The sequence below is a fragment of the Pseudorca crassidens genome, chromosome 15 (assembly GCF_039906515.1).
Source record: "Pseudorca crassidens isolate mPseCra1 chromosome 15, mPseCra1.hap1, whole genome shotgun sequence".
Classification (NCBI taxonomy): domain Eukaryota; kingdom Metazoa; phylum Chordata; class Mammalia; order Artiodactyla; family Delphinidae; genus Pseudorca; species Pseudorca crassidens.
This window is the reverse complement of record NC_090310.1, coordinates 53,094,856-53,110,374: the sequence shown is the minus strand read 5'-3', so window position 1 is coordinate 53,110,374 and position 15,519 is coordinate 53,094,856. Positions and strand designations below refer to the sequence as shown.

Genomic DNA, 15,519 nt, shown 5'->3' with positions numbered 1-15,519 from the left:
ATTTACAAAAAGAAACATTTACTACATACACTTATCATTGTACATCTGGGGGGGGGGAAAAAGGTTGTACTGGCAGTTGCAAAAACACATGTGACCTGAGAAGTCCACTGAGGATTTAACAAGCATGTTCACCTCTAACATTGTTTGGAAATACAGCCCAGCAGGGGAACAAGGGTATTTTTAAATAAATTTCCAATGCTAAATTACTAGGGGAAAAAGCATTGGTAATCCTAAACTATTATATGCTTTAAGCTTAAAATAATTACTGCAAACAGTTTCACCTCATTTCTCTCCTAGCTAGAGATTCTTATGACCATTCAAAAATTTTATCTAAGGAGTTACAGTATTAAGGAATTATGCTTTGTTTATATGGCCTTTTAAAGTAGAATGAACAAACAGCATCCCATCGCTACCTCAAGTTTCTATTTAGATTTTATTTTTATCAGAATAAATAGGATTTCTAATATATGTTAGGTATCACTGAAAGCAGTATTTTTAACTTGTTCCTTAAAATCCTTCATGTGATCTTGGTCATCATTGGCCATGGCAATAAATAAAAAATAAATACATCTTTTTTTTTTTTTTTTTTTTTTGTGGTACGCGGGCCTCTCACTGTTGTGGCCTCTCCCGTTGAGGAGCACACGCTCTGGACGCGCAGGCTCAGCGGCCATGGCTCACAGGCCTAACCGCTCCGCAGCATGTGGGATCCTCCCAGACCGGGGCACGAACCCTCCCAGATCGGGGCACGAACCCATGTCCCCTGCATCGGCAGGTGGACTCTCAACCACTGTGCCACCAGGGAAGCCCAAAAATAAATCTTAAAAGTAGTTTATAAAACATTAACTTATACAAAATCTTAAAAGTAGTTCATAAAACGAAAAGACAACCCTCAGAATGGGAGAAAATATTTGCAAACGAGTCAACGGACAAAGGATTAATCTCCAAAACATACAAGCAGCTCATGCAGCTCAATATTAAAAAAACAAACAACCCAATCCAAAAATGGGCAGGAGACCTAAATAGGCATTTCTCCAAAGAAGACATACAGATGGCCAAGAGGTACATGAAAAGCTGCTCAACATCATTAATTATTAGAGAAATGCAAATCAAAACTACAATGAGGTAACACCTCACACCAGTTAGAATGGGAATCATCAGAAAATCTACAAACAACAAATGCTGGAGAGGATGTGGAGAGAAGGGAACCCTCTTGCACTGTTGGTGGGAATGTAAATTGATACAGCCACTATGGAGAACAGTATGGAGGTTCCTTAAAAAACGAAAAATAGAATTACCATATGACCCAGCAATCTCACTACTGGGCATATACACAGAGAAAACCATAATTCAAAAAGACACATGTACCCCAGTGTTCACTGCAGCACTATTTACAATAGCCAGGTCATGGAAGCAACCTAAATGCCCATTGACAGACGAATGGACAAAGAAGATGTGGTACGTATATACAATGGAATATTACTCAGCTATAAAAAGGAACGAAATGGGTCATTTGTAGAGACATGGATGGACCTAGAGACTGTCATACAGAGAGAAGTAAGTCAGAAAGAGAAAAATATCATATATTAACGCATATATGTGGAATCTAGAAAAATGGTACAGATGAACCATTTGCAAGGCAGAAATAGAGACACAGATGTAGAGAACAAATGTATGGACACCAAAGAGGGAAACTGCGGGGCGGGGGTGGTGGTGGGATGAATTGGGAGATCAGGATTGACATATATACACTAATATGTATAAAATAGATAACTAATAAAAACCTGCTGTATAAAAAAAATAGTTCATAAAACACATTAAATTATACAATATGAATTTCCAGATTCATGAGCCAGCTTACCTGGGGTTAAACTCCACTTCTGCCTCTTAATAGTCTTTAATATGAGACAGTTAATTTAAACTCTCTAGGCTTCAGTTTTCTTATTATAAATGGGCATCACAATTTCTATCTTGCAGTATTGTAGTATTAAGTGATTTTATATTTATATAGCACATAGAAAACAGGGTCTGACATATAAGTACTTAATAAATGTTATTAATTTCTTTATTTAAATCTCTGATTCAAAGTTAGAATAAAATAAGAGGATGTAACAAACACTAGTTTAGTCTTAAGTGCTTTGGAAATTGTGCCTTATTTTGGATAACATAACTTAAAATTTTATAAATAAATGCACCCATGAAAATCAATGCGAAAATAAAAAAGAAACACAGTGATGGATGGTCTCTGAGATTTCTGCATCTTTCTCATTCAGGCTAGACGGTACAACAGCACACTTGTTCCCCAAATGGCTACATTAAAGGGTATAAGAAATTTATAGTTTTTGATATGAATGTCTTCTAATTTTTAATACTGATACTATGAAATGTTAAGGGAGACCTTCATCACCTGAAAAGTTAAACCATGACCACCTTGGAACACAGAAGCACCATGTGAGGTTGTGGCTTTATGATTTAAAAACAAGTATAGATCTTAAAGAATTATAACAGGGCAGCAGCTCATTTCAAGGTTTGCATAATGGTTCACTGACACAAACTTCAGAAAGTATGGAAGAAACAAGCACACCTCAAATACTTAAGGAGACATCCCAAAATTTCTACGGTACCTTTTATACTTTAAGGGTAACTTCCACTTTAAAATGAAGATTGCACTGCAGCATAAAATGACATTAATCCAAAATGCAGAAAAAATTTTAATTTCTTATTAGCAAGCTTATCTTAAACACATATAGCAAAAGAAAAAGAAGAATTAAAGATTAGAGAAATAAAATTTATGGCAGGGAACTAATTTCATATGCAAAAGCACAACAGAAATTATTTAAATTTAATATTAAGAAAATGGGGACAGCTACTAGCTTTTGTTCTATCATTTATTAGCTGTGTTATTTTAGGCATGTTACTTAACCTCTCTGAGCCTCAGTTTTATGAGTAATAATATATAAATAGTTTGTTCTTCCTAGGATTGTAATGAAGCTAAAATGTATGTAAGTGCTTAACACAATTACAGGCTGAAGTAAATGCTACTAAATGTCAGTTTTTTTTATTAATTTTTATTAGAGTATGGTTGCTTTACAATGTTGTGTTAGCCTACATTGCAGAACAAAATGAATCAGCCATACACATACAGATATCCCCTCCCTTTCATACTTCCCTCCCATTTAGGTTACCACCAGGCATTAGGCAGAGTTCCCTGTGCTTTACAGTACGTTCCCAGCAGTTGTCTATTTTATACATAGTATCAATAACACATATGTGTCAATCCCAGTCTCCCAATTCCTCCCTCCCCACCCCTTTCCCCCTTGGTATCCATACATTTGTTCTCTACGTCTGTGTCTCTATTTCTGCCTTGCAAATAAGATCATCTATACCATTTTTCTAGATTCCACATGTATGAGTTACTATACGATACTCGCTTTTCTCTTTCTGACTTACTTCACTCTGTATAACACTCTCTAGGTACATCCACGTCTCTACAAATGACCCAATTTCATTCCTTTTTATGGCTGCGTAATATTCCACAGTTAGTTATTATCACCAAAGAGAGAAGTAGAAGGAAAACAATTTAAAAAAAAAAGTAAAACTAATCTTACCTTTGAAATTGAAATAAAGTTGTCAGTAAAAATAGAATACAAAAGACTAAGTTTTACAATTATAAAATTAAAATATCAACACTAACTAAAGTACAGTAAACTAAATTGTCTTCTATAATAAATTAGTGGCGTTAAAGACAGCACTTATTCTTGACCATGGTAAGGGTCTGGTTTACCTCTCATCTAGTGCAACAGCCATGGGTGTTCTGAGCAGCTGCTCTTTTCCTGTCCTGGACAACTAAGCTCATCCGCATGGAACAGAAGGTTCAAGTATATACTCATTAAATTTAATTTTCCAAAGTCAACTAAACTGAAACATCATCTGGCCTATGCAGTATTAAACAGGCAATATAATGCAATCTAATCTAAGGCCTGTGCTCTCCTTGACTTCTACATCTCAGCTGTAAAAATGCAGTGTCTTTATAATCCTGAAATCTTATTTTCTATTTCAAATACCTAAAAAATCTCTTATTAGATATACCAATGGAAGAGTTACAGGCATAACTGAAGAGTATGCATTAACACCTCAAAAATTCTTGCTTTCCCTTCTTTTTAAAAAAGAAATGAAATTATCCCTAACTAGCACTCCTGTGCACAGCAGCCCTGATGAAAGATACAGTAATGCAGATCTGTACCCAAATATCAATCTGTATACAGAAATATCTAGTAAAGAGCTCAGCCCTGGGGAAAATAATATCATTTTGACGGCTTCCCACTCATTCAGGAGGTAAGATTTTGTAAAAATGAAGTAAATACTTAAATAGCTTCCAAGAATAGGGACAAGCTGCCCCAGAGGTTTGCCACATAAGGCATGTTCTCTTCATTCAGCTTTCAGGACCCCATACTTCTCCATCTCCTTCCTGCTTCACTGGCTTCTCCTTTTCTGCTGCTGGAACTTCTTTTCTTCTAAATGTTGTAATGCCCCAGTTCTCAATCCACAGAACACTTCTCTGCACACACTCCCTAGGTAATCTCAATTCGTCCTTTTGCTTCAAATACCATCTACACTGATGATCCTTAAATGTCTATCTCTAGCTCACCTCTATTTGGATTTCTATGAAACATCTCCAAATTAAACCCTGTCCCAAACCTGATCCTCCTTCAGTCTCCTCCATCTTCTTTCCTCTCACCAAGTGCTACAACCAATCTACTGGGAAATCCTTTAGGATATTCCACCCAAATGCCGTATCTCCAATCCAGTCACTTACCACTGCTGCTACTAGTGCAAGCCACCATCCTCTCCACTCTGGGCTATTGCATTAACCTCTGAACTTCTCTTCTTGCTTACACTTCCGACCTCCTACAGACAATTTTTCACATAGCCAAATGAATACTTATAAAACATGAATCAAATCATGTCACTCCCGTGCTCAAAACCTTCCAGTAGCTTCCTTTCTATCATACTTGGTATAAAACCTAAACTCCTTGCCATGGCCAACAACAGCCTAAATGGTCTGGTCCCTAGCTCCTTCTCCAGTCCCATTTGTCTCAAGGACCCCACTGGCTACCATATTGTTTCTCAAATAAGCCAATTACTCCTACCTGCACATGCTGTTTGCTCTGCCTGGAATGCTCCTCCCCTAAACCTTGTTGAAATTCATTTCCTTAATTTGTCAAGACCTACAGTCAAACAGCCCTTCCCTGGACATCCTATTAAAATAGTGGCTCCCACCATTTTCTACATTTTTACCCTGCTTTCTTTTTCATCATAGCCCTTACTACCACCAGACATTATTTCCCAGTTTTCTTTTGTGATTGTTTATCCCCTTCACTAGAATGTAAGTTCAATGAGGAGCCAGGTCTTTTCTTCCTTATTCACCTGCACCATTATTTACCTGCATCATTCGTCTGTATCACTGCTATCCAGAACAGGGTCTGGTGCATGGTATCAACTCAAAAATTGGTTGCATAAACATATTATTTCTAAATGCTATTAAAATATTATTTGAAAGCATTAGGTTTGTAATTTAAAGTAAAATTATAAACATAAAATAGTTTTATAAACATAAAATAATCTAAAGTGAAATATTCTCTAGGCCACTCAGTCACGTGTGTAGAATTCTGGCTCCTAATTTTTACTTATCAGTTACAGGTTTTCAGTTGTTACCATTTAAAAGAATTCTAGAGCCTCTACTTTAAAAATACTAAGACACAAAACAACCACATTTTGTTTTTTGAACTTTGTTTCTTCACTAGTTTCATAGGACATCAGACCAAAGACTTTTTTTCTTCTTCTTTGAAGAGGTTTTACACTTATATAAATACTATGAGTCAATGATAAATTTGCTTTTAATATATTTTGTCATAATCAATTTCTCTTACTTCATTATCGAAAAAGCATTTCATCCATTCACAATGGAAAAACAGTTTATAAGTCTACATTTTAGGAGGAAAGACAGTATTCAGTTAGACTTTAGATCTGTGAATCCATCACAAAGCTAACTGTTTAATTCGTTTAGTTCAAATCATGCTGTGAATTCACAGCAGGTATGCCAAAAGGCTGAAATGGGAATAGGCCGGCTGCATGTCTAAGAAACTCATCATAAAATGTGTCTGGTGCCCACAAATTAACAAGGACTCAAACTATTAAAAACACAAAAACAAGTTTACCACAGATATGTCATTGCAATGATTTGACCTCCAAGCAGGAAAACTAATAGCCCAAATCATGAACTAATAACTATAACTGTCCATCTCTAAATAGCAGAGAGGCAGAAGTGGTTTTGTTTTAAATGCTTAAAAAGATTGAGGCTTGAGGACTCATGGCTTGTAGCAGAAATCTCTCTCCATGGGTTTGTCAACACATAGATCTTAACGGACACCATTCATTTTGTTGTCCCAGTAACTGGTAATTCATTATTTTGTGTTTATTGAACTCAGTTATTACAGAGAAGGAATAGCTACATTTCCACACCTACCATCTTTTTCCCCCTTGTGAAAGGATGCAATAGGTAGAAATTAAATATAGATAGGAAAACAATTACTTATAAAGTTTTAAAATAGTCAAATTTGAGATTTAAATCATAAAAACCCAACTTTTCTCAATTTATATATAATACACAAAGTTACATAAAGTTATTTTTAAACTATAAATACAAATTTACTGTGTGTATCTTTTCAGAATTAATGTCTCCTTTATCTCCCTCTTTTGAAAAATTATATCATTAACAACTAATAAATGTAGATGGTGACAGAATTAGAAATTTACCATTCTGTAGCTCTTAATAAAATATTTGATTCAGGTAAGATCATTACAGATCTTAAAAGCCTAAAGTATCACCCCACAGATTACTTTCCAGCTACAAAGTGGGGTCTTTTCTTTACAACTGAGATGTTTAGTGCCATCACCTTAACCAAATGCTCAAATTCAACATCACTAATAGTGACAGTACATGTCTTACGACGGGATACAATATAAAGTCACAGCATCACCTTTCCATAAATGTCTAATCCAAATTATGCATTTACACTGAAGTTCAAGTTTACAGAAAATATAAGAACAAGTTAAATGTCCCCATAAGGAAACATCTAGGCAAATCCTTGGCCTGTTCTCTTCAGAATATCAATGGCATAGAAAGAATGGAGGACTATTCTAGATTGACAGAGACTAAGAACACATAACAACCAAATGTAATTGGTGAACCATGATTGGATCCTGGTTTAAAAAACTATAAAAAGTCATGTGGGAAATAATTAGGGAGATTTTAATATGCTGAAGTATTGAAGAGTGAAGTCTCAGGATGTCTGCAACTTATTTTCAAATGACTTAGCAAAAAAATAATAAAAATATAAATATATATACATATGTATGTGTAAATACAAACACAGACAGATGGCAGATATGCTAAAATATTATCTTGATTTTAGGTGGTCAGTTCATGGGTAATCAATATTCTGGTCTTCCAACTTTTCTGAATGCTTGAAAAAATTAAAATTAAAAGCAACTAACTTTTGCATTTAATGTTCAACATTTACAGTACCTGGTTCTTGAATGACATCTACCTTCCCCACACTGATCTGAAGTATTTCACCATTCTTTGCAAAAGTCTCCCATTCTGAATCAGTCTGCTGACAGGATGGACACCAAGGGGCATAACTATAAAAGAATAATAGCTAATCAATATACATACATGAAAAATATCTGTAAAATAAAATAGAGAAATAGAGTATTTAAATTGACAAAATAAATTCTTAACTAAAGGGAGACACAAAAGCAAGTTTTCCCAAAGTCATTAGACAAAGAAAAACAGAAGCACATTTCCCTCCTAGAATTTAATATAAATATTATGAATATATAATATTTATATTTATATATTATATTATTAATACATATTATATTATAATATTATTATATTATTTATATATTATAAGTATATAATATTTATATATATATTCCAGGAGGAATATCAATCCCCTGGGAAAAAATTAGCCAAAGTTTTAAGATTTTTCACAAATTACTATAATACTTAAAGTATTTTATTTCAATGTTATTGCTACAATCAACCCAAATTTTATCACTTTCCAGATAGTTTTTGATATTTGAGGGTGAACATTGTTTTGAAAGTGCTACTAAAGGAGAACAATTTTCATAAGGGTGCTCCTAAACTAGCCAAACCAGTTTCAAATCCATCAAAGCTACAAATCTGATGAGCGAAGACCACAAGATCTGCTAGTGGGTCCTCAAGAATGTGTGTCATTTCCAAAGATCTGTGGCAGTTCTGAACCATTTCGAGAAAGAAAGCAGAAGCTATATGCTAAACCAACTCTACCTGACACTTAAGAATTAGAAGAACCTGTGTCTTCAATCAGAGCTCTGCTTTTTACATTAATTTTTTTCATTCAATAAACATGAACTGAGCACCAACCAAGAAGCTGAGGCTATAGCTGTGAACAAGACAGATGTGCCTCCTCTCCTTAGGGAGTATACAGTCCAAAGAGGTAATTACAAACCAGGTGGCAAATGTGAGTATAGAAAAGATGGTATAGAGACACTCAGGCGCTGGGTGATCTCAGAAGGGCCCAAAGAGAAAGAAGCAACTGTGCTAAGATCTAAAGGAGGAGTAACAGTCAGAGAGGGATCAAGGAATGTTCTAATCTAAGCAGAGAGAACAATGTGTGTGAAGGTGCAGAGTACTGAGCATTTAACTAAAGTTGTATAAAGAGTTAGCACTCTATTTGAAGCTCCATGGTTAGCCCTAAAGAGGTAAGAGAATTCTGATCAGATTCACATTTTGTAAAATGCACCCAGCAGTTCTGTGGATAATGGATCAGGGAAGAATATGATGGAAGCAAAGAGAAGAGGTAGAAGGCTGGCCCTCTCTAGCTCTATCTTTAAAAAAGACTAGTATAGGGGTTCCCTGGTGGTGCAGTGGTTGAGAGTCGGCCTGCCGATGCAGGGGACACAGGTTCATGCCCCGGTCCGGGAAGATCCCACATGCCATGGAGCGGCTGGGCCCGTGAGCCATGGCCGCTGAGCCTGCACGTCCGGAGCCTGTGCTCCGCAATGGGAGAGGCCACAACAGGGAGAGGCCCGCGTGCCGCAAAAAAAAAAAAAAAAAAAAAAGACTAGTATAGCCAATTCCAAGATCATTCTAAAAGGTCATTAATCTTCCCATTATAGCTCACTGACCAATCCCTGAGGTCCAGGAGACATGGACCAGAGAACATGGTCCAAGAACAATCTGCTGACATGACATCTTTGAATGTGGATTTTTCTATAAACACTGTATACCTACACTTCCAAGGCAAAGTACATCCTGGTATACAGTAAGTGCTCAATAACTGTTTGCAGAATACATAAGTGAACAAACTTTAAAGAAAATTATATTCTTCATCTGAGAAAATAGTTGTTTTCTACATATTTTCTAAATATCCAAATGGCAGATGAGACTGGGGCAAGCAGTTGGTAAACTCTAGGGAAAAAAGGAACATTTTATTATTAAGTACATTTCAACAGGCATTTCAATATATTGGATAAGAGTTCTGCCAGAGGCATCAGAGAGACCAATTACAAATTAACCATGTGTCTTTGAGCAAGTTAATAATCCCTCCATGCCTCAGCTTTCTCAACTATAAAATGGGATAATAACAGCAGCTACCTTAGAAGGTTATTGAAAGATTAGATGACACATGTAAAGCAGGCACATATTAAGAAAATCATTAATGTAAATGACATTTGTAATATACGCCTGGTTTCAGAGACATTTTTATGATGCGTTAGCTCATCTGAACCTTATGGCCTCACTGTTGTAAGGCAACAAGGCAGATTCAGAGAGACTTGCTGACAGTCACCTCAGACCACACAGAGCAGGAACACAGATGGAGGTATTTGTGTGATAAAAATGTCCAAGGAAAATAAGATCCAACAGAGAAAGACAGAGAGACAGACAGTAGGAATAAGAAAGACATTACCAAAAGAAAGGAAGAAAGTTTGAGGTACAGTTTAATTAACTTCTGATCCTCTTTGCTTTGTTTCCCTAGAACAGTTTCTGCATACAACTGTTTCTGCATACAACATATTTGCTATATCAGTAATGATTAAATCATGCAAATTTCATCATTTTAAAAAATCCTAGTCCCTAATCTCTAGACAGACTATTATATAAATAGAGATTTTGGTGAAACTGACCCTCAAAATATACAAATGCCACTGAGGTAATTTTAGATACTCCATTTTCTTTGTCGCTGTTACCCACTGGTCTGTGGCACTGTTAATGCCATTATTGCTAAGATTTAATCAGAGTTTATTGTGCTGGAATGTACCAAGGTCATCCATTAACCTAGTGTGTTCTTTTGGTGACGGAGATAAAGCAGCCCTGAGTCTCAGAAGTGGGAACTGGTCCACTGTTGTTGCAACTTTTTAAACTATTAGTATTCTTTTGTATCTAAAAGATAGTCATTTAGGATCTACCATGACACCTGCTAGAGAAATTTCACTAGAATGAATACTCCATGAAGGCAGTGACTGGTGCATTGCTTGTACCTAGAACAGAGCCTGGCACATTCTAGGTCACAGTAACTATTTATTACATCAATGAACAAAGGGGAGGTGATAGTGATTATCCTTAGTACCTAAGAAAATATATACAGCTGTTTCCTTCAGTGATATACTAGCTCGTTATTAAAGAACAATTAAAGTCTATTATTCATTCATTCACTGAGTCAAAAAGTATTTATTGAACACCTAGAACTTGACAGTTATTAAGGTTCTGTAAACAGGAGGAGGAAAAACTTTGTTCCTCTACTTAAAAGCTTATCATCTAGAGGAGGAGTAAGACAAAAACCAAGTACAAAAACATATAAATTGATTATAAGTTGTGATAAGGTCATGCTAGATACAAATAAGAAAGAATTTTCCTGGGTGGTTTGGGTACAGAGAAGGCAGGGCACCTGTATGAATGGTAAGGAGTGTCAGGAATGAACTCAAAGCGATGTTCTTAGTTTGCAGAAATTACAGAGATGCTAAGTCATGGGTGGACCTCTGAATCCCATAGGGAAAAGGCCTCCTCTTATATGGGTCAGGGTGCAGGCCAGCTGAAAGCATAAGCATGAGTCAGCCAGGCTCTGTGCCTTCCTCCAGGCTCCCCCACTATACAACTACTCTCCTCAGCTTGCACTGGGGATTGCAAAGCTCAGGCCAGCATTCTAGTTCTGGCCTTGCCCACCACTTACTAAGGATATGGGTTAAAGCTTTAACCTCCCAAGTTTTCGTCTCCTTTAGTTAATGATAATGAGAATAATGATCCTGCACCAGATTTCTGGGATGCTCAAATTCTGAAAGAGGGCATTCTGAATTGCTTACACTGATGTTAGCAATGTAACTATTTACTGTGATGATGATGACGATGGAGAAGATGTGGATGATTACCCTTTGTGGAAACAATGTGAAATCAAATACTTCTATGTTAGCCTATAAGCTCCTCTTTTGCATGCTTTTAAATTACCCATAAAAGTACCTAAGGCAGTGGTTTCCAGTCAGAGGCATTTGGAAGTGTGTATAGGGGATGGAGGTTTAAATATTTTTGATATCACATGACTACTAGAATGTTATGGGCAGGGGCCAGGGATGCCAAAGGTTCTGCAATGTGTGAGCCATCCCCACATATCAAAGAACTGTCCAACTCAAAATGGTAATAGTACCCTGGTGAGAACCACTGAGGAATGCTCAAGAGAGAGGAAGCATTCAACAAACATTTGCTAAATAAACAAATGCTACCTATGCTACTTATTTCCTTCACAGCCCAGCAGACATGCCAGTCCCTTGAGATCAAGAAATGTAATTTATTCACCTTCATCCTCCCAAGTCCCCAACCCTGAACCTGACACATAACAAGCATTTAATGACTATCTCTTATACATTCAATCAATAAATCACCACTATCGATGAAACTGCAAGAAATTATAACTATTTGATATGGGCAAGTTAAGGCAATGATGTTCTCTCCAAGTATAAGAAGGATACTAGAAAAACAACACTAAAACCAAGAGATCCTAGGGAAATACATGAGGCTTTTCTCCATCACCAGATGACTAGTTTCAATTTTGAAACATGATCATCCCAAGAACAAAGTCAGAAAAAGTATTGCTTTATAAAGATTTCTATGCCTTAGAGATAAATATTTTAGATATTTTAACCCAAAGACATATTTTTCCTCTAGATATCAGTTTAAAGTATGTGGGTCAAAATTAAGCTTTGTAGATATCTACTTATAGACTTGGGGTAAAAAAGCCACCAGAACAGCATTATATTGTATATTTTTGTGTTTCAAAAGAACAAAAGTAGTATTCTCAAGCACTGATATGATGGGAACCAAGCAAGTGTTGGTTCAAAATAAATTATTGATACCAATCTAACCAGGAATTGTATTATAGGAACTTTGTACGAAGTGGGATCAAAAAGAAAAAGTCCCCAGAGGAGAGGTAGCATATAAACAAATGAACAAGTAAAGAACTGTCATTCAAAGTAATGTTAAAATTTTAATATTATCAGAAAGCCTCCTAACTTGCTTCTTTTGAGAAGTTAAATATATCATCACCTGTGGATCCCTAAAAATCTCCATTTATTATGACCAGTTCATCTGAACAAAGTACTAACATGGGAGCAAGTATTAACACATTTTGTTTTTCTCTTATACACACCAGAAAAAAAAATCTGATAACTTACTGGATGTTTGAAAGAATTTCTAGAAATTTATAGTAGGCTTATAGTGGTACTGAAGATATAAATTTTATTTTTTTTAAGTGTTGGATTTTGTCAAAGGGATGAGGAATATCACAAATAAACAGCCACAGTTTTCTTCAGGACGAGCACTTAGCTTCTGGAATTTGGAGGTAATGGTTCTTTCCTTTCTAGCTGTACTTCATTCATATCAACCTATTCTGAAGTGTACTCGATGAAAAGAGAACTTCTAAGAAGATCTCAAGTGTCTACACAGCTTACTTTCGGTTACAAGTATCATCCTGAACCAGAGCCCAAACATAACTCCATACAATGGACACATAGCAAGCTTACAACAATTGATTACTACACCTCAGCTTGTACACTTATGAAGTAAAATTTGAACCACCAACATAGCCATAAGAGTTGTTGGCTGTTGCTTGTTTATAATCTTAACTTGGCTTACACTTACCTGAGCTTTAGTGTTCTTAGTTTTTACTTAAAAAAAGAAAAATAAGAACATAGCTACTCCAAAAGGAACTATAAAGGAGTTGAGGCCATTAAACATAACAAGTCTTTTCTGCTTTGACCTTCATCATGCACATACACAAACTCAGTTTTAATCAGAAAACTGACATCTAGAAAACCTCCATTGTACAAGCACCTACTTAAAAAACAACTTTCTGTACTACTAGCTGATAAAACAATCTCTCTAAAACTCTTGCAATTATTACAAACATGACAGTCCTGTCATGCTTACTTTAAAATTTTCTCTCTTAAATAGAAAATGACCTCAACTCTATTCAAAGTAGTTAATTGGTTAATTTTAATCAGTGCTTCATGTCTACAGATCTCTTTAATAATTTCATTGATTTATTATGATACCAAAGGCATTTTACTTTGAAGTCTAAAATATCCCCTGCTTTGTGACCAAAAGGTAAATACTTGTTTGAAACAGTACTGTGCATTATGTTCTTTGAACAATGTCATCTACTAAGTGACTTACAACTTTTGGGCCTGAGGTTTTCAGTCTATAGAATAATCTGTTTGCAATCTAAATTCAAAGAATCAAAATTTAGTCTTAAGACAAATGAAGGAAAATTTCAATTCTGTGAAAGTCTGTGTCCTCAACGTAAAATTAGTTAAGAGATGTTAGCAATCAAGTATGTGTATCATCTGAAAACCACAGGCTAAGGAGATGTGGTCTCGGTGATTATTTCTTCAGCCATTCTCCATTTTCCTTACAAGCCCCCCACGATGGTCTCTCTAGCCTATTGAGACATCTGCCCACTGCCTATTTCAAGCCGTCTTTCGAATGGTTACTTCCTTCCTAAATTTTAAACTATAATGAATAAATCTTCCCTGCTCCTAACTCAAAACTGCATTTTCCCACCTCTCCTCAAGCCAAGGCACTATCCAATATGTACCTTTTATTGTTCAAAAGGGGCAATTTATTAATATCCTTTTCTTTAAGACACTAGCACAATTAAGTTATGATACCTACCCAGAAATCTCTACCTCTAAAAACTATAGCAAATATCAACATTTATTTGCAAACTTGTTTTAAAGCTTCAAAGGCACCCACCTTTCCGTTTATCTTTCACAAGGACATCGGGTCTTCAAAATGAAGACTGAGATACTTTGTACAGACTGGTCTGCCCTTCACCATGCTGCAATTATTCATTCAACAAGTACCTTGCCTAGTCAGTGCTACGTTATTTATTCCGTACAGAAGCGTCACTGAATGACAGCCCTTTCCCCTCTACATACACTTTTATCAAAAGCTAGAGACTTTCTTGCAGATTTCTCTGTTCCCCTTCCTCCCCTTGGTAAACCGCTCATCCACCCCATCCCTAAAACACTTCCTCTCAAAATAGGTAACTAGTCAGGCAGGAGAAGATGCACTACACCCGCAGCCCTCAACGCGGAGGGCCGGGCGCGCATGCGCAGCGTCGGGGGCCTGGCCCAGCTCTGCAGGTCGCTGGCTGGGCGGGTCCCGGCCCGAGGTCTAGCCCAGTAGGCACTGCGGTAGTGGGAGAGGGCGGCAGCCGCGAAGGCCGTGTGGCGAGCGGGGCGGGCGGGCACACTCACAATTTCAGCATCCACTCGCCCTCCAACACCAGCGTCCAGTTGGAGGCTGTCATGGGCCGCACCAGGCTCCGCTCCTGCGGCAGCACGGCCTGCTCCGGGCCGGCCTCCGCCTCCGCAGCTGCCGCCGCCGCGACCCAGGCGACCAGGAGCGCCGTGAGCAGCGAGCCACGGCGACCGCCCTCCATGTCTGGACGCGGAGCGAGGCACCTCGGCAGGGTCTGGGGCAGAGGGTACGGCCGGCCTACGGGCCGGGCCTTCCCAAGTAGTGCGAGCAAAAACCGGGCCGCCCCACCTCCGCCCTACCGCGCCGACCAGCCCAGCTCGAGAATGGGATGGCAGTCACCGCCTCTTATCGGCCCGGGCCGCGGAGGCCACGCCCCCTCCCGCCACGACTCGCTGTTGCCCGGGGCGTCGGTTGCCTTGGCAACGGCCGCCCTCCCCCTCCTGACCGCTGCGTTGAAAATAAACAGATGAGCCGTTGTTGCTTAACTGAGAACCTGCCCGGCGTGTGCCTGGGCTCCAGTAGGGGGTGCGGGGGGCGGGGGGCGGATGGCGGTTGGTGCGTGTGGCTTTTTCTAAAGAGAAACGTCTCCAGTAATAAAAAAATGCATCACCTATTCAATGGTAGCAAAAATAACAGCAATGGACTACAAGTAAACTGCTGAA

The 15,519-nt window shown here is 37.7% G+C and overlaps 1 protein-coding gene across 1 annotated transcript in view; it reads right to left on the bottom strand.

Moving 5' to 3' along the window:
- The window catches only part of TMX4 (thioredoxin related transmembrane protein 4), a 42,994-nt gene extending 27,795 nt beyond the window's left edge, over positions 1 to 15,199 (bottom strand). The window contains exons 1-2 of the mRNA XM_067707503.1: positions 14,854 to 15,199; positions 7,586 to 7,701 (exon numbers count right to left, since the gene is read on the bottom strand). Coding sequence (XP_067563604.1) covers positions 7,586 to 7,701; positions 14,854 to 15,038 — 301 coding nt within the window. The 5' untranslated portion in view covers positions 15,039 to 15,199. The remainder of the gene's footprint in view (positions 1 to 7,585; positions 7,702 to 14,853) is intronic.
- Positions 15,200 to 15,519: the final 320 nt, after the last annotated feature.